This window comes from Hyperolius riggenbachi, chromosome 1 (genome assembly GCF_040937935.1).
Source record: "Hyperolius riggenbachi isolate aHypRig1 chromosome 1, aHypRig1.pri, whole genome shotgun sequence".
NCBI lineage: Eukaryota > Metazoa > Chordata > Amphibia > Anura > Hyperoliidae > Hyperolius > Hyperolius riggenbachi.
This window is the reverse complement of record NC_090646.1, coordinates 186,820,504-186,838,999: the sequence shown is the minus strand read 5'-3', so window position 1 is coordinate 186,838,999 and position 18,496 is coordinate 186,820,504. Positions and strand designations below refer to the sequence as shown.

Sequence of the window (18,496 nt, the reverse complement as noted above, 5' to 3'; positions counted from 1 at the left end):
GGCATTCATTAGAGTCAGTTTTCTGCATCCATTCTGCATCCAATCTGCATGTAGTGGAAACAGGCCCTTATAGAATATGGTATCTTACTACTTTGGCAGTTTAACTGCCATTCAGGTAATACTTTTGAAAACAAAGAAAACCCTGAGAATCCCCCATGAGATGGACTAGTCCAAAACCTGTCTGTTCTGTCAGATTTCAACTGCTTACTTTTTTTTTTTTTGCTGTAATGGTCCTTTAAAGGACAGCTGTAACTAGAGGGATATGGAGGCTGCCATATTTATTTCCTTTTAAACAATACCAGTTCCCCAGCTAGCCTGCTGGTCCTCTGCCCCTAATACGTTTAGCAACCGACCCTGAACAAGCATATTGAAATCAGGTGTTTCTGACATTGTCAGAACTGACAAGATTAGCTGCATGTTCTGGTGTTATTCAGACACATCTGCAGCCAAATAGAAAGCAGGGCTGCCAGGAAACTGGTATTGTTAAAAAATAAATAAATATGGCAGCCTCCATATAACTCTCACTTCAGTTGTCCTTTAAACCTTTGATAATTATGGCATGGATATATTTTCAACTTGCTGAAAAGCAGCTGCAGGGGTACACTGGGACAACCATGGTGCCATGGTAACCATATAACCATGGGGTATATAAAAATAATTATAATTTTAAATAATGGACATTACAAAACTGTATATTGCTTAACATATCAGGACAGCCAGGCAATTCTCCAGTCAGTCTCCATATCGCTCTCTTACCAGTATCACTAACACTTTAAACAGTCTAGAGAAAATGATTTGCTGATGTTAAAAGTCTGAAAACCTTATTCTGAATACATATTTGCCGAAAACAATACGATATTGGCAGGTAATTTGCATAGAAACAATTTACTTTCTCTCACTCTAATAATCAAACATTAGTACGGTGCAATCACATTCGAAAAACAGACAGGCGCAGAACTTTGGTATTATATAAATTTGTGCGAGATGAAAGAGAAATGCATTTATGTTCGTGAGCTGGACCTGACTGCCTGCACTTCATCACATGGGAGTTATCAAGTAGCAGTGGGGATACATATGTACAAACATGTCTGATACTCCCCATCTCAAGGTTAATATGCTTTATACCAGATGAAAGTAAGACTATGCTGAAGTCATGAGTTACATGGCAGAAAATGATATGTTTATGCGCCAGGAAAAGGGAAAAAAGCCCCAGCATCAGTACTCCTTCATTCCTTCTTGCTCAGCACCAAATTCTTTAGTAACTAAATGCTTCTCTTCTCAGTGGGTGCCATCAAGTTTGTTATTTTCCAGAACAGTCTGCAAAAATGTACTTCTTGCCTAACTCTACATAAAAAGGGCTTCTTCGTGACATTGGATTGTCGCTGTTCTTTATTTCCCATCCCTGGCTTTCCCTAAACAACGTCAGACTGGCCAGCAAATTCTATATTTTCCACCTCTTCGCTGTCTGGCTTTTCATTTTTTAGCATTTTTCCATGTGAAACTCAAACATGGAATCTGCACGCTCATCTGACCAAGCACTAAGTTATACCCGGGCATATAGCAGGAAGAGGGAATAAGTGATACAATGCTTTGAGCCCCCAGGGAGAAAAGTACTATAAAAATATTATATTCTGTAAGTATATTAACCACTTCACCACTGAGGGGTTTTACCCCTTGAGCACCAGAGCAATTTTCACCTTTCAGCGCTCCATCCATTCATTCGTCTATAACTTTATTATTACTTATCGCAATGAAATTAACTAGATCTTGTTTTTTTCGCCACCAATTAGGCTTTCTTTAGGTGGGACATTATGCCAAGAATTATTTTATTCTTAAAGGGGTTCTTTCGCGAAAAAAGTAGGCAGTTAAAAAAATTTGACAGATGACAGGTTTTGGGCCAGTCCATCTTTTTAACCAGTTAGTGGCATCCTAACGCATTAATACGTCATGCTTTACCCTATTAACGGCAACATGACGTATTAATAAGTCGCGCGTTCCCGCCGCTGCTACCGCCGTGTGCGCGCCGCTACGGCCGCCGTTTCCGTCAGGATCCCGTGCTGAGGGATTGGGGAAGAGGACCAAACGGTCCTCTACCCAATCGCAGTGCCTGGAGTGAATGGACGTGACCGCGAACAGCGGCTACGTCCATTCACAAAAACAGGAAATGTAACAATTAAATAAAGTGTAAAAAAAAAAAAAAAAAAAAAAAAAAAAAGTGAACACTTACTATAACGTGTGTTCACTAGCGCCATCTTGTGGCCAACAAGTATATGACACGTGCAAAATACATACATTTACAAGTACATACACATGAGTAATAAAATTAATAAAATTCCACTTCCAACACTCCCCCTCCAAAAGAAAACACTTGTAAAAAAAAAATCAGCTTAAAATAAATAAATAAATACTTGCCTTAGGGACTCAGCTTTTTTTAATCTATATTTTATGGGGGAAAATTAATTTTAATTTATTACATTGGGGCTTGTAATTATGGCCAGAACAAAAAAAACAGAACAGAAAAATAACACCTATATTTCAAAATAATATACTGTCGCCATACATTGTGATAGGGACATAATTTAAATGGTTTAATAATCGGGACAACTGGGCAAATACAATGTGTTTGTTTTATCCACAGGAGAATGTTTAATTTTAAAACTATAATGGCTGAAAACTGAGAAATAATGATTTTTTTCTATTTTTTTGTTTTTTTCTCATTAAAATGCATTTAGAATAAAACAATTCTTAGCAAAATGTACTACCCACAGAAAGCCTAATTGGTGGTGAAAAAAACGAGGTATAGATCATTTTCTTGTGATAAGTAGTAATAAAGTTATTAGGGAATAAAAGGGAGGAGCACTGACAAGTGAAAATTGCTCTGGTCCGTTAGAGTAAAAACCCTTGGGGGTGAACTGGTTAAGGGGGATTCTCAGGGCTTTCTTTGTTTTCAACAGCATTTCCTGAGCAGCAGTTTAACTGCCAAAATAGCAAGATACCAGCCGGCCTCCCTAATCACTTGCACACTATTATGTCAGTTAGATTTTGCAACTGTTAAGGAAATGCTGTTGAAAACAAAGAAAGCCCTGAGAATCCCCCTTAAAAAGATAGACTGGCCCAAAACCTGTCATCTGTCACATTTTTTAACTGCCTACTTTTTTCACGAAAGAACCCCTTTAATGTGTTTTAATGGAAAAATACGAAAAAATGTGGTAAAAAATATTTTTTAGTTTTCGGCCATTATAGTTTTTAAATAATGCATGCTACTGTAATTAAAACCCATGAAATGTATTTGTCCATTTGTCCCGGTTATAAAACCGTTTAAATTATGTCCCTATCACAATGTTTGGCGCCAATATTTTATTTGGAAATAAAGGTGAATTTTTTTCAGTTTTGCGTCCATCCCTAATTACAAGCCCGTAGTTTATAAAGTAACAGTGTTATACCCTCTTGACATAAATATTTAAAAAGTTCAGTCCCTAAGGTAACTATTTTGTTTATTTTTTTATTGTATTTTTTTTTTTTAAATAACAAAAAAAAAAAATTGGGGAGTGTGGGAGGTAATGAGTTAATTTATTGTGTAATACAATGTATTTGTATGTGTAAAATACTTTAGGGTGTAGTTTACTATTTGGCCACAGTGAGTCTGTTTACATGCGACCTGTAAGCGTCCGGAAGGACGCTTACAGGAAGCAGTAGGAGGCTGGGAGAATCTAATGATCGCGCTGTTTCTAATAGAAGCAGCGGATCATTGCGGGGGCTTAGATCAACAAACGGGAATGGATTTTCCTGTTCATTGATCTCCCGGCGAGCGGGCGGCGGCGTGCACGAGCGGCGGGTGCGCGCGCACAAGCGCGGACAGCGGCGGTAACGCGGAAGGTACGGATTTCTCCGTCCCTGGGGGTTAAAGGATGGAAAAAGGGACGGTGAAATTCTTACCGCCGGGGGTAAAGTGCTTAATACTCAGAATTTGTACTTCCTTTAACTGTATGAACGACTAAATGTTAACTTTTTAATAACTACCAAATATATGCCAAATTTTTGTGACCAAAAAACTTTCCCAAAGTGTGTGTGTGGTCAGCTTATATTCGAGTCACCTGTGCAGGACATATACAACACATGCATTGGAAGCATGCCCATTTCTATAGTTGCCTCCCCTAAATCAAGACAGCTATTTTCCTGTCTCCTGTGCAGCTCTTGGCGGTAGAGATCTATAGCTTCCCTGTCTTTTCATTCTAGGTAACCACCTTCCTGTCTCCCTTACAGTTCTGTATTTGCCACTAGAGGTCAGCAGAAAGAACAGAACTGCAAGGGAGACAAGAAGACGGCTACTCTGTACGAGAAGAGAGCGAAGCCCTGGACCTCAAGCGGAAGGAGCTGCTTGGTAGACCGGAAGCTGGCTGCCAGGATCAATGAGCGGTAACTATAGATACAAGCAAGGCACTCTGCATCACACACATACTATGGGAGGCACTCTGCATCACACAGATACACTGGGGGAAGCACTCTGCATCACAGAGATATACTGGGGAAGGCACTCTGCATCACAGAGATATACTGGGGAAGGCACTCTGCATCACAGAGATATACTGGGGAAGGCACTCTGCATCACATGCATATACAAGGGGAGGCACTCTGCAACAGACATACACCGGGGAGACACTCTGCATCATACAGATACACCGGGGAGACACTGTGCATCATATAGATACACCGGGGAGACACTGTGCATCATACAGATACACTGGGGAGACAATATGCATCATACAGATACACTGGGGAGACACTCTGCATCATACAGATACACTGGGGAAGCACTTTGCCTCACATACATGGGGAGATAAGGAGGAGACATTAGGGGTTTGGCCTATCAGCACAGCTTCTGGGTGCAATACTCTGCTTTTCCAAGACCGAGGTTTCATCATGGCATATGTGTTCTCTGTGACTATTACAATTATTTTTCAATCATTTCTCCTGAAATAACTGTATTTTATGTTTCTACTGTATTAATGTACTGTGTCTGGCACAGAGCATTGAGACTGGTGCCACAGACAAAAATTATAATAAAAATAGTTGCCCTATAGCTGTACTGTGTCACATGAAACACTGGAATTTTGACAAAAGCTTTTTAGTTCTGATTTATCTGTTGTTAACAGATGTTCTGATCAAAGTCGTGCAGAGATTATTTTAGCAGTTAATGACAAAAGAGATGGCCCATGCTAATGTAATATATGTTAAACTCTACATCTGATCCTGTCATCCAACAATTCAGAATTCTCTTGTAAACCTGCATGAAACAGTCTGTTTGCTCTCTGAATATAGAATAAAATCCTGTTCTTATGAATTCAACACTCCGGACAAGGATATTGGCATTGCAGTACATGAAATAAGTGCTTCTGCATATTTTATTCATCTCTACAAAGCAGATCCCTCCCGCTCTCCCTTTAATATTATCAGGGGAGTCAGTGATAGGGAAGCCTAGCGCACTGTATGATAATGAAGTATGGCTCATCCATTTCCAGCCAGTGAACATCGGTCACAGAACACACTATAAGTCACAGGAAGACTGCTCTCCACTTCTGAGGAGGATAAAACCATATCTCACTGCTCATCATCGTGACTCCTCACACAGGGGAAGGGCAAACTATGACAGACACAAATGAGACCATGTTCTCAGCATCACACCAATATCCATGCATTCTGCTCAAATACAATTTACTGTGAATAAAACCTTTACCATTTTCCCACTCTAATCACATCTTGTAGATTGTGCATTTTAAATATTGTATTTTTCAGATGACTAAAAAAATGTTATACTGTCTCTAAAAAGTTAGGAATAGCCCAATTATTCTGTTTATTTTTTAGGGTTTAAATAGACTTCAAGACCATCATAAGGCATGTTTATATAAAGTTTTTTTCTGGGCAGACCCACTTAGGCCCCGTTCACACTGCACGCGTTTCCAGCCGCGTTTTGGAAACACGTGCAGGTGGCCGACACGCACGACATCAGACAGTGCATAGAGTGCACTGTGATGTTCACACTGCATGCGTTTCGGACCTGTGCGGTCTGGGAACGCATGCTGCACGCATTTTTTGCCAAAACGCGTGGCTGTCCCATTCACTTTTCAGTGATGGGATCAGCCACGCAACGCATACAAACGCGGATGGCGTGCGTTCGTAAGCGTTGCGTTCCGCGTGCGTGCCCGTCCACGTTTGTAATGTGAATGCGGCCTTACTGTGAATAACACAGCTACTTACAGTATTTCATGTACATTTGGGTCTGCCTATGACCCATCATGACCACGCTCATGTTCCAGTGCGTGGCCACACCACTTTTTTGCTGTGGTGTGCTGCGCGGGCAACATATGGCAAACTCACCAGCCAGTGAATCCAGCACCTGCATAGACCCCTACTGCCCTCACTAAAACATTTCTGGTGCAGCTCCTGCATAGTCATGTCATGGACTGACCTCAGAAGAGCTCATAATCTATTCCCTATCGGTCATACGGTAGTCTAAAGTCCTACCAAATTATTATGTATTTATATATGATTGACATCCGTGTGGAATTTACAAAATACATGGGTAGCTGTGAGCTCCAAATCGTGTGTGTGTGTGTGTGTGTGTGTGTGTGTGTGTGTGTGTGTGTGTGTGTGTGTGTGTGTGTGTGTGTGTGTGTGTGTGTGTGTGTGTGTGTGTGTGTGTGTGTGTGTGTGTGTGTGTGTGTGTGTGTGTGTGTGTGTGTGTGTGTGTGTGTGTGTGTGTGTGTGTGTGTGTGTCTTAGTTCACCCCTGGTTATAAGATTAGCAATATAGTCAGGAAGAGGTCGGATGTGGATTTTTTTTTTTCTTCACATTTGAAAAGGCGCAGATGTCTTAGAATAGTGGTTCTGTTCAAGGAGTTCCTGCTGGTATTATAGTGAGTCCCAGTCAGGGCTGGTTCACACTTGAGCACTCTACTCTCTGCAGCGTTTGCAATTAGAATCAATCGCAAACATGCTGCATGCAGCGATTTGCAGGTGATTGCGTTGTGGTTCTCATTCTATCGAACTGGGAATCAAACTGAAATCGAGGCAAACAAAATTGCAATTTGCGCTTTGAGTGTGAACCTGCCCTCAAAAGCTTCACATAGAACATCAATTGCTCTTGTGCTCTTTACTGCTACATTGTGGGTTGTAAATGGTTAATCAGTGACAGCACTTTTTTTTTTTCAAATAGACACACAATCACTGCTGTGTTCGAGTTTAAACTACCCCTGTGCAGGATCCATCTGCAGCCACGCTTTAATAGAAAAGCGGGCAATACTGGTGTGTGAACAAAAGCTGTGATGTTAATGATAAAGCTCAGGCACCGTGCTTTATGTCTCCGCGCGGTGAAGAACCTTACTGTTATTATGAAAATTTCCCTAGGAAGAAAAAAATGCAGCTCCAGCACATTACTGAACGCCAATTCATCATAAACAGGGCCTCGCTCCTGCTCATCAACAAGTCTGAGTGATGAAAAGATCCAATATTATCCTGACAGTGCTTCATGCGCCATTCTCAATCACACATTATTACGGCATCCATATTAATTTTCGGTGACACACGTCCTAGGCCTGTTCAAATTAGGCAAGCCAACGAGGGGGAGTTGATGAAATACCAGCATAGCCACAGCTCATTGCATTCCAATTTGCATGCAAATGGTTTATCAGGAGAATTCCATTCCAGGCAACTGGCAAGTGAAAAACAACAGTAATCTACACTTCAGGGCTACCATACAGAGCTTAATGAATCGCATAGAGAGGAGGAAGTGACAGACCTATAAGAGGATCGATCTCCACCGGCAACTGGTACGGCTGGTCCTGAACGGCACCTTGATGGGCTGGGGAGAAGGAAAGATTAGATGAGAATACTAGCTCTTTTACAATTTTTCATAAGAAAAGATATTCTGAGAGATAAAAAGAAAAGTGATGTGCACACATTATATAGACAAGGACAATGCAGTAAACCAGCATGAGCATACTAACAAAAGCATACAGAAAATGCATGAGCTAACAGACACATGCTACAAAAAACTGAGGGCACTTTTCATTTGTGTATTTTATTATTTAAATGTTGAACATCAACTTACATATAGGCCTGAAAATGTAAGCTAGGACAATTAAATCTTTCATTCTGTAATTATGCATAATCTGTTACAAGCAGACTTCAAACTGCAAAAAAGGCGGGGAACACGTTTTTCCTGATGATTCCCAAGTCTCAGCCTAGTGCATGCATGTTTGCGATCACATTTACCACATGCAATCTTACACAATCTGTGATTTTTTTTGGGATGCAGCTGAATGCATTGTAATTGTGCATGCGCGCATCATTCAGAAAAAAGCTAAAAGCTGCGCGATTTAAAAACATGCACGAACGCCAACAACGTGTGTTTCCCGAGCAGGGCCACTGACTTTATTGGAGCCATGCGCGTTTTGCATTTCGCGCCAAAATGCGTACAATTCCATAAAGCGTACTCCCTGTCTAAGGGTAGGAAGCAGGATTTCCAATTATTAAAATCTGGATATTTTAAAAGACTGTTTTCTGAACACTCAATGTTACCCTATAGGTCGTTTACACCTATAGTTTCCATTTAGCTTGTGGATTTAAAATAGGCAGTTTGCAGCAGTTTTTTGCATGTGGCATCTGTGTTGTCTCAGGCTACTGGTGTGCAGAAAAATGCATTCCTGTAAAAATGTACACTATCACTAATACACAAACAAAAAACACAAACATATCCAAAAAGCATCCATTTTTTCACACAAGTGTGAGCCCTGTAGGGGGAATACATGCTTAAGGCCTTTTTCACAGTGGGACGTTAAAGTCGCACGTTAGAAAATTTTATAACGTAGACTAAAGCACAGCAATTCGACATTCACAGTGCACACGTGGCGTTTGTGTGTAACGTGGGGCGTTATTAGAAAGTGCTGCATGCTGTGCATTTAGCTATGAATCAGCTGCGTTAGTTGTGTTGCACATGCTCAGTAATGGATTTTTCTTTTATATGTAACGCATGCGCCATTTTCGTTCCATCACTGTGCAAAGGAAAACGGCGCACCAAATGCAGGGCTAAATAATGTACTATAACGTTTAAATTATGGTACACAATGCGTTGCGTTAGGGGCACATTGTGCGGCCTTAACGTCGCATCAAACGCAACGTCCTGATGGTAAAGTAGCCTAAGTGACCACTTATGAGGAGAAAATACTGTAAGAATAAAAGTGCCCATTATGGTACAATTTTGTAAAAGCAATTCTGTACAGTATTTCAATCTATTAACATGATAAAACTGTATGTGCACAGAATTGGTGCTATAGATTTATTATAAACAATCATATTGATCATTTGCATTGTCTTTAGTTAATTAGCATGGATTTTTTTTGTGTGTGTGCGCAAACTGTAGTATATTTGATTAATAAATAAAAAAAAGGAAGTGTGTGTGTGTGTGTGTGTGTGTGTGTGTGTGTGTGTGTGTGTGTGTGTGTGTGTGTGTGTGTGTGTGTGTGTGTGTGTGTGTGTGTGTGTGTGTGTGTGTGTGTGTGTGTGTGTGTGTGTGTGTGTGTGTGTGTGTGTGTGTGTGTGTGTGTGTGTGTGTGTGTGTGTGTGTGTGTGTGTGTGTTATTTGGCCATTTATATTAAATTAACCCTATTGACAGGGCCAGTAACCGTCATGTCTGTATGTATGTTTATATGCAGCAAAAAAAAAAAAATGAATTGTATGAAAAATATTCATACTGTTTAAGCTCCTGTGCCTAATGCTATCCAACATGAAGATTTTACGTATAGTTATAATAATCATTATTTACAAATTTCAATAAACTAATACCTATTACAACAGCGACTGGGATGGAAGTACGGTGTAGGTTGAGAAAACTATTTGAGAAGATAGCCGTTAAATTTAGCTTAAATACATATGATACAGGTGCTTTTTTTATTCTTTACAAATTTTAAAGCCTTAAACACTAGAGAGGTGGATTTTTGTATTTAAAGGTGGTAAGGTTATCTTAGCCAATGACATGCTTTGTGTTTTTATTCTTCTTTGCCAGAAGTCGAGGCAGATGCCTGACTGGCAGCAGCTTCACATGTCACTATGTAAAATGAGACTGAGAAGCTGCTTGATTCTGAAAGAGCAGCCATCTGCTCTGGCAAGCAGGGGCATTTCCACTGCGCAGTTTCACTACCACTTCTAGAAGCATGTTCCAAAATCTTGCCTGTAACGGCTAATTACACTACTGGAAGCAAGACAGACCTTAGGTTATAGCTAGCTAATGTCTACTCCGTGCACTACAAAGCATTTACTAGCACAGTGCACACATTGCAGGCAATAATCCTGAATGGAAATTACAAAAAGAAAAAATGGAGCACGTGGTCTGTTCCATAAAACAAGAGCCATGTGCAAGGCATAGTAACTAGGGAGCGTCTGAAATGCCGATTTCCAGTTCTGATGGATTTCCGCTTGCTGAGAAGTGTCTTTCCAATTTCCGTGAAAATCGGAATTTACGATTACAAATTTACGATGATTTTTTGTCAATAAAGTTAGTTAATTGGACAATGTATTAAAAAAATTATTTTGCCGAATCTGCTATTTTTGTAGATGTACGCTATTATACGTAATCCACATTTCGGATCTGCAACCGCAGTAACCGTCTGCATTCTTTGATTGGCCTAATACCCCCAAGTCTTCTGATTGGCAGAACATTTCCACTCTAATCCAATTTCCATGGTACAATACTGCTTCTCTGATTGGTCCAACACTCCCAGGTCTTGTGAGTGGCCTAAAATTTCTGAGTCTCGGGAATGTGGCATTTCCACAAAATTTCTAATTTCGGCATACTGATACCCATATATGGCTTTCTGCCACAGAAATCTGATTTCCGAGTCCAAACTCGGAATCTCGCTGAATTCGATAGATTATCTTTAAAGGTGGCCACACACGACACAATATAATGATTCGGATTTACAGCAATTCGATAAAAATGATCGGATCTCCCGAAAAAAAATCAAAAGTTTTTTTTTTCATTCGACTTAAAAATTCGATCGGATTTCCTGTTTTTTTCGATTTTTATCTATCCTGAATGCCAGATATTTTTCTTCAATTTCTCTAAAGATTGTATGGTGTGTTAGATTGTCAATTTATTAATGTACACACCCAAGCAATTTTCTCAGCGTTTCCAATCATTTTTTATCATAATTGGGTACATTGACATATTGTGTGGTACATTGGTCATACTTTTGAAATGTTACAATCAGTCAGAAAAATTGATTGCAATTCTTAAATTGAACACATATTTAAAAAATTGTATGGTGTGTGGCCACCTTATTAGTAACCTATGTCATTTGACTAATGATAGATTTAACTACAAGAGACCAAATCATGTTGAGCGGCTGTTAGTTGCTACACTCTCCTTGTTGACATTGTAATCCAAGCTGCTTTTCTAAGCAAGCATGGGTGCCGCAGTTTTATAAAACATGCCATCTGCATGTTTCAGAAGAAACCTGAAATCAGAAAAATAGAGGCATGATGGATATACCCTTCAAAACAATTTCCCCTTCTTGGCATTCATGCTGATATTTTGGCTCTAGTTGTGTCTGAGGAAGTCAAAGAACCTGATCTACAAACTTGCTCTGGCAATTGATTGAAAAAACAATTAAAAGCAGAGGATCAACACAACAGAAAAGTACTTCGCATTCTAGCTTTATTCAGTATTCACCATAAACGTCTCGGGTATAAAACAGCAGGCAATACGAGGTGAGGAGGAGCCTGGGTGAACAGCTGTTCTGCAGGGGGGCCCCACTTTTTCAGAGGCCAAAACACTATAGTTACTCATTTTGTAAACCTCCCCATTTAACTCTCACTTTCCCTCACTCGTTATTCTCGGAAAACAGTCTATCTACTGCCATCAGGATGCTCACAGCCCAGGGCAATGCCCATTTAAGCAGTTAACAGCGGTGTATGGTCTGTTTGCCCAGAGTAATAAGCCAAGGAAAGTGAAGGATATTACTGGGGGTGGTGCACGCAATGGGAAGACATGGCATTTTGTCCTCACACAAAGCAACAGTTAGGCCTTCTCCTCATCCTCTACTGCCTGCTGCTTTATACCCTTGTATGGTTGCTATTATGGTTGGGGGAAAAGGGTCATCCTGGTAGATCTTTTCACGTGTTACCCTGTGTGCCTGCATAACCTTGTACTATGTTGTATAACCATTTGCTTCCTCTCTGTCATCCTTTGTTTACATTGTATGTATCCCTATTTATTGTCCAGCACTGTGTAATATGTTGGCGCTTTAGAAATACAATAAATAATAATACTCCTCAGTATTCTTTGTTCCAACAACAGGTTATATATTGCCTTATATAGATTCAATTGATATTCAGTTGCATACACTGTTGCTTACCGGGAATACTGTGCCACTTGTTCACAGCAAATAACCTGTTGGCTGTGACAGTGATGACTGCTGGGCTGGTCAATCCAGGCTGAGTATTTGCAGCAACATGCGTGACTGGAGAGTTGGATGGAAACTTCAGAACCATGATGACATCATGCTGAGCTTGGTCTGTAAACATCAGTGGAGTCTGAAGGAGGAGATACTGTTGAGTGGGCAGGACAAGAACCCAAACACAAGTGGAAGAAGGGAACAAAGTGTACAAAAAGGACAAATTGAGGAACAAAGGGAAGGAAAACAGGACAAGAAAAGGAAGACCTGATTATAATACAGAAGCCAGAAGCAGCAACAAATGAAAAGCTTAAGAGCAAGAGCAGAAAGTAAAAAAGAAAAAAAAAATCTGTATAGCTGTTATGAATGGGCAGAGTTTTTGAGATCTATGATAGAAACGGTAAAATGATTAAAAGGAAACTTATGTTGCTTGTTTTGCTTAAGCCAGCAGTATGAAGTCTAAGTTACATCACAAGTTATTAATGAGTGGATAGCTGATATTTAAAAACTACTGTAATGTGACTAATAAGTGGAATGCAGTGTTACAAGGGGGAGATACAGCACACATGTCCACTTTAACTGAGAAAGCAGCAATGCAATACCTAAAATCCCTAGTAAACATTATGTACATGTCCTTCACCATATTACCTCTAAACAAAGCAGAAAAAATACATTAGTTGAAGAGACAATTTGTGTAATTAACCAGCTACAAGGTAACTGATCAGCATCTACTAGGTTTAATTATCTCCACTGCAAGTCTGTGACAATCTGCATATAAAGTCATATTTTAAGTTCAACTCTATTAAGTAAGAGTGCTGAAGCCTCTACAGCAATATGATATATCGGTACTTTTCCGTTAGCCGGGTGCAAGTGTAGTAGGGCAAAGTAATGTGTTCTGTGAGCCTGCAACTTGAATAGGGCAATGTAACAGATGAAGCTGCTGGCTTCGGCTCTGCCTCCTCTCCTCCCCCTGCCTCTCTCCTGTAGAACACTGGCAGCCGGGGGACACGCTTGTCCCTGAGAGTCGTTCGTCGCAAGAAACAAGCAGAGGGGGGAGGCTGCAGACATTGCTTCTGCCAGCACCCGCTCTGCAAGAACGAACGGCAGGATTCCCTGCTGCAACTAAGGACTCTGGGGGGACACGCATGTCCCCGCCGGCTGCCAGTATTGTATAGGAGAGAGGCAAGGGGGAGGAGAGCGAGAGCCAAAGCTGGCGGTTTCATCTGTTACATTGCTGCTGGCTTAATTTAATTACATTAACTCAATTTTGATACATTTGGCCGCAGCGAGACGGCCAGTAAAAACTAGTCAAAAGTTGTTACAAGTTACACGTATTCCACTTTTATTCCGCGGCAGACACATTACTTTGCCCTATTACACTTGCTCCTGGCTAACGGGCTCACAGAACACATTACTTTGCCCTATTACACTTGCTCCCGGCTAACGGAAAAGTACCAATATATCATATAGCTGTGCTATACTGATGCCCTTAAATGCAGTTCTGGTTCTATTTTCCAGTAGCTATAAGCAAAAAAGTATCCTAATATGCAAATCCTCGCTGCCTCAAGGGAAAAAAATTGTACCAAATCGAAGCCACTTGCAGCAAATCAATTAGCTGGCCAGTTTTCTTTCCCTTCCTGGATTTCACAGGAGATTTACATGTTAGCAGAATTTTCTGCTCAGCACTATGCACTGGTAGCCCATAGCCCCCTAACATTTTATACAAAGCATATCAGCTCGAGTTCATTCTTGAGCAAATGAGGTTACTGAGAGTGAATTTTAATTTATACTTCTGAAGCTGGGACAATGGCCAAAGCATCCAAATCATAAATTATACATGGCCTCTCTACTAAGTGGGGCTCATATAGAACAGAAATTTGTTATTGCCCAAATTTAGATTAACTTATTTAACTGGAGAACCTGTTAGGCCACATTCACAGCGCTTTGTAACACAGCTTACCTCACTGCAATGCACCATCTATGCCAGGGCTTCCCAACTGTGTCCTCAAGTACCACCAACAGTGCATGTTTTGTAGAAAAACCACAAACATACACAGGTGGAGTAGTTAGTGTCTAAGCTGAACTGATTAACTACCTCTATGGATTTCCACAAAACATGCACCGTTGGTGGTACTTGAAGACAGGGTTGGGAAGCCCTGGTCTATGTGACATCCAAAGTAAAGTAGGAGTTTTGTAGTATAACGGGTTGCAGCATAACACACTGCATGCAATGCATTACCGCTAAACACGTGTGTTAACAGTAAACGCGAAGCATCCCTTTTCATTGACTATATGCTTCACTGTACCTGATGCAACAGGAGCATAACTCGTGGTGCCGTTGTCCTGATCTGTTGCATTCCTGCTGTCACAGGAAACACAATGGCCACTGTGAATGTGGTCTTAAAGGGAAATTGTAATGAAAAAAGTGCCTATGGGGTACTTTACTGTGGGAGGGGGAAGCTTCTGGATCTTAAAGTGGCTTGCCTCCTCAGCATCCCTGTTTGGCCAGTATGACCCCCGAAAGTCTGCATGTCGAGGCATGTCTGAGCTTTGTGCATGAGAGCTAGCTTCATCCCTGCTCGGCTCTCTTCCACAATAGCCAGGGGTCAGACGAGAGCAGTCTGCACAGTAGCATGGGCTGGGCGGCTTGGCTATTTCCACCAAAGCCTAGGCAGGATGGTGGTAGTACGCATGCACATAGAGAGCACATTTCGGGGGTGCCAGCAGTAGAAGTGGTCTGCAGGGGACAACGGGGAAAGCCTCTTTAGGATCCAGAAGTGTCCCCTCCAAGAGCATTTCTTTTCTTTTTTTCTTTTAAGTCATAGGTTAGCTTTAAAGTCACAATACAACAATATGCAAGCAGGCTGTAATGCGAAGAACAAGCAATAGAAGAAAAAAAAAATTATAATAAGACCTATGTATACATTGTGGATTAAGTTATAGTATAAGTAAAGAATGTGCATTTAACACCCCCCCCCCCAAAAAAAAAAACAACAACCAAAAAACAAACATACAAATGTAATCAACGTACCATCAATTTTTTTTTTTTTTTTCATAATTCCTGAAATGTATTTTAATTTGCTTAGGTCCAACGACCACACATAAAAACATTGCAGGTAAAATAATTATTAAAATGTATTAGTAATAAAAATAACAGAACATTAGACCACACATATAACACTGGTAAATCACAGCTGTATACTCTGCACTGAAATGAAACAGAACACATGTAAAACTTTTTCTTATATTAAAAAAGCTATTAAAACGACATTTGCATTTTTATTATCAGGCCCATTTAAAAAAGTTATTAAGAGTACTTACAAAAACATATTGCACACTGAATTTCTGTTTGCACTCTTTGCACAAAGGTGTAAATAAAGGCAACTAATAAGCTATCTAGACACCCTTCTGAGCAAGTGGCTAAAAGCCAATCAATATTATGAGTTAATTCTCCCTGGATGCTCATTCAATTAAAGGTGTCAGTAATGCCTCATCTGATGTGGCCTCAATTAAATCCAGCTATCTGATAGTGTGGAGGCACAGGGGGATTCAACAACAGCAGCAGCACAAGCAGACAAATAGGCTGCCTTCATGTGGCTGCTAATTACTACACCTGGTGTATATTATGGCCACTGCGCTCAACACTGCATGAGATGGCTTTCATTTCTGCTGTGAAAATAAAAATGTGCACACAAAAGCCTAGAGGAAGAGAATCTGTATTATGAGCCAGTATGAAACCCCAAACAATGGCAAAATGCAAATCTGTCTATTTTACTCCTATAAGCCTCATTACTGTCTTTTGTGAATTATCCTAAAAGGTGAAAATGTGACTGAATATATTTCAAATGGAAGTGATCAAGACTTGCTGCTGTAGGAATGCTACTGATCACCAGTTTAGCAAACATTTCAGATTCTCAAAAGTGAGATGAAGCACTTTGGCATCTGTGACTAGGGTTACTGGCCCTAGTAAGACATGTATTTATGTTTGAAAAAAAACGATGTATCCCTTTTGATGTTGCATGCATATAGCTGTCTATTCCATCAGTTTGTAAGCAAACAGGATTGATGCCAGACGAAGGCTGCACAGCCGATAGCTTGCTTACTCTTATTCTTTTAACCTCCCTGGCGGTAAGTCCAACCTACGCTCGGGCTAGCCGCCGGAGAGGATCACATGGCCCGGGAGGATTTTTTTTAAAATAAAATTTGATTTATATGCTTAAACTAGAACTTGGCTAGCTAACCAAGCCCCCAAGTCCCTCCGCTCTTCCACGATCACCGCCATTATACGTACCCCCCCATGGATCCCGCGATGGCGCAGCCTCCCAATCAGCTCCAGGCTTCGCTATAGGGAGGATCGGAACTGCGCACGACATGACGCCAGACGTCATGTCCGATCGTCGCCATAGCGACGACCGTAGCTAAATGGTGAAGCTGCAACTCTCGCAGGATCCCGGACGGGTAAATATTGCCGCCGGCAATCGGGGGGATCAGAGCGGTGGAGTTGGAATTTCCAGACAGGTAGTAGGCAAATCCCTCCATCCAAAATGACAGTAAAATAAAATATTTTTAATTACTGTCCCTCTGTACTCTTGAGGCACTAACAAAATTTGAGCCCTTGATATAATGTAAACAAGGAGTGGATGAACTACTTCCCAGTGCTCCCAGTCAGGTTGCAAAAACATAAAGCAGAAAAATGGGGGGAAAAATGTTTTCCCTGGACTTGGATATTAGGTAATAAAAAAAATTATGTTTCTATTACGTATGAATCCTGTAGAATTGTGTCGCTTGTGTGATGTTTTAGCTTATATACCAGAAATGTATTCAAACTATGAAGGCCTTTTTGTGCACTGCGCTGGAGAATAAGCAGTATTGAGTGCTGCCATGCGCAATATTCAGTGCAGTGCCTCTTACTCCCAAGTAATCACGTTTCCCAGGATTGTAGCTAGTTAAATCAAAGCATCAGAGCAAAGCAATTGTTTCACCTGTGGCTGTGTGAAATCTACTAGGGTTCCCTAAGGATTGTGTTGACAAACATTTCTCAAGCCCAATGCACACTATAGAACAGATTTGCTATAAATCAAATCATCTAGCAAGATGGTATAAAAACAAAAGTGATAGTACTGAAGTGGGACATGGGATCATATTTCACTACAGACAATCTCTCTATCCTCTATTTGCCACTATGTACTTTAGCAAATCATTAAAAAAATGGTTGCCTGTTTTAACCCTCCTGGCGGTTTGCTAAAAATCCGCCAGGGGGCAGCAAATGCGTTTTTTAATTTTTTTTTTCTTTTTCATGTAGCGAGACAAAGTCTCGCTACATAATCCCCCCAGCCCCTCCGATCGCCTCCGGCGATCAGGAGATCCCGTTCAAAGAACGGGATCTCCCGGAGGGCTTCCCCCGTCGCCATGGCGACGGGGCGGGATGACGTCGTGACGTCAAGGGGGACTCCGATCCGCCCCACAGCGCTGCCTGGCACTGATTGGCCAGGCAGCGCACGGGGTCTGGGGGGGGGGGGGCGGCTGCGGCGCGACGGATCGGTGGGTAGCGGCGGCGATCGAGCAAAAAAAAAAAATTATGAAAATCGGCCCAGCGGGGCCTAAGCGGTGCCTCCCGGCGGCATAGCCCGTGCTCAGCACGGGCTTACCGTCAGGGAGGTTAAGGGAACCCGAGGTGAGGAGGATATGGAGGCTGCCATATTTATTTTCTTGTAAGCAGCCCTGTTGATTTAATGGCATAAGTAGTGTAAGTCAAAACCCTGGAACAAACATATGGCTTATCTTGTAAAACCTGTGTCTGCTGGGTCAAAATACCTGATCTGCTGCATGCTTGTTCAGGGTCTATGGCTAAAAGTATTAGAGACACAGGATCAGGACCGCCAGGCAATTGGTATAGTTTAAAATAAAATATCTACCTTAGTACCTAACAAATTGCATGCAAGCTGTTAGTGGAAACTAACATCCTCCAAGTGGTAGACAGGTTGTATGTGTGCTCATTGTGTATTTGTATCCCATGAGTGGGGTCTGCACTTTTTTGCAGGTAAGCA

General features: G+C 41.1%; 1 protein-coding gene across 4 annotated transcripts in view; it reads right to left on the bottom strand.

The window, feature by feature from the left end:
* LRBA (LPS responsive beige-like anchor protein) overlaps positions 1-18,496 on the bottom strand; it is a 677,685-nt gene that overhangs the window by 79,127 nt on the left and 580,062 nt on the right. For all 4 annotated transcript variants that reach the window (XM_068279131.1, XM_068279139.1, XM_068279143.1 and 1 more), the window contains 2 exons: positions 12,411-12,603; positions 7,795-7,857 (listed from right to left, as the gene is read on the bottom strand). In XM_068279131.1, the coding sequence (XP_068135232.1) occupies positions 7,795-7,857; positions 12,411-12,603 (256 nt within the window). The remainder of the gene's footprint in view (positions 1-7,794; positions 7,858-12,410; positions 12,604-18,496) is intronic.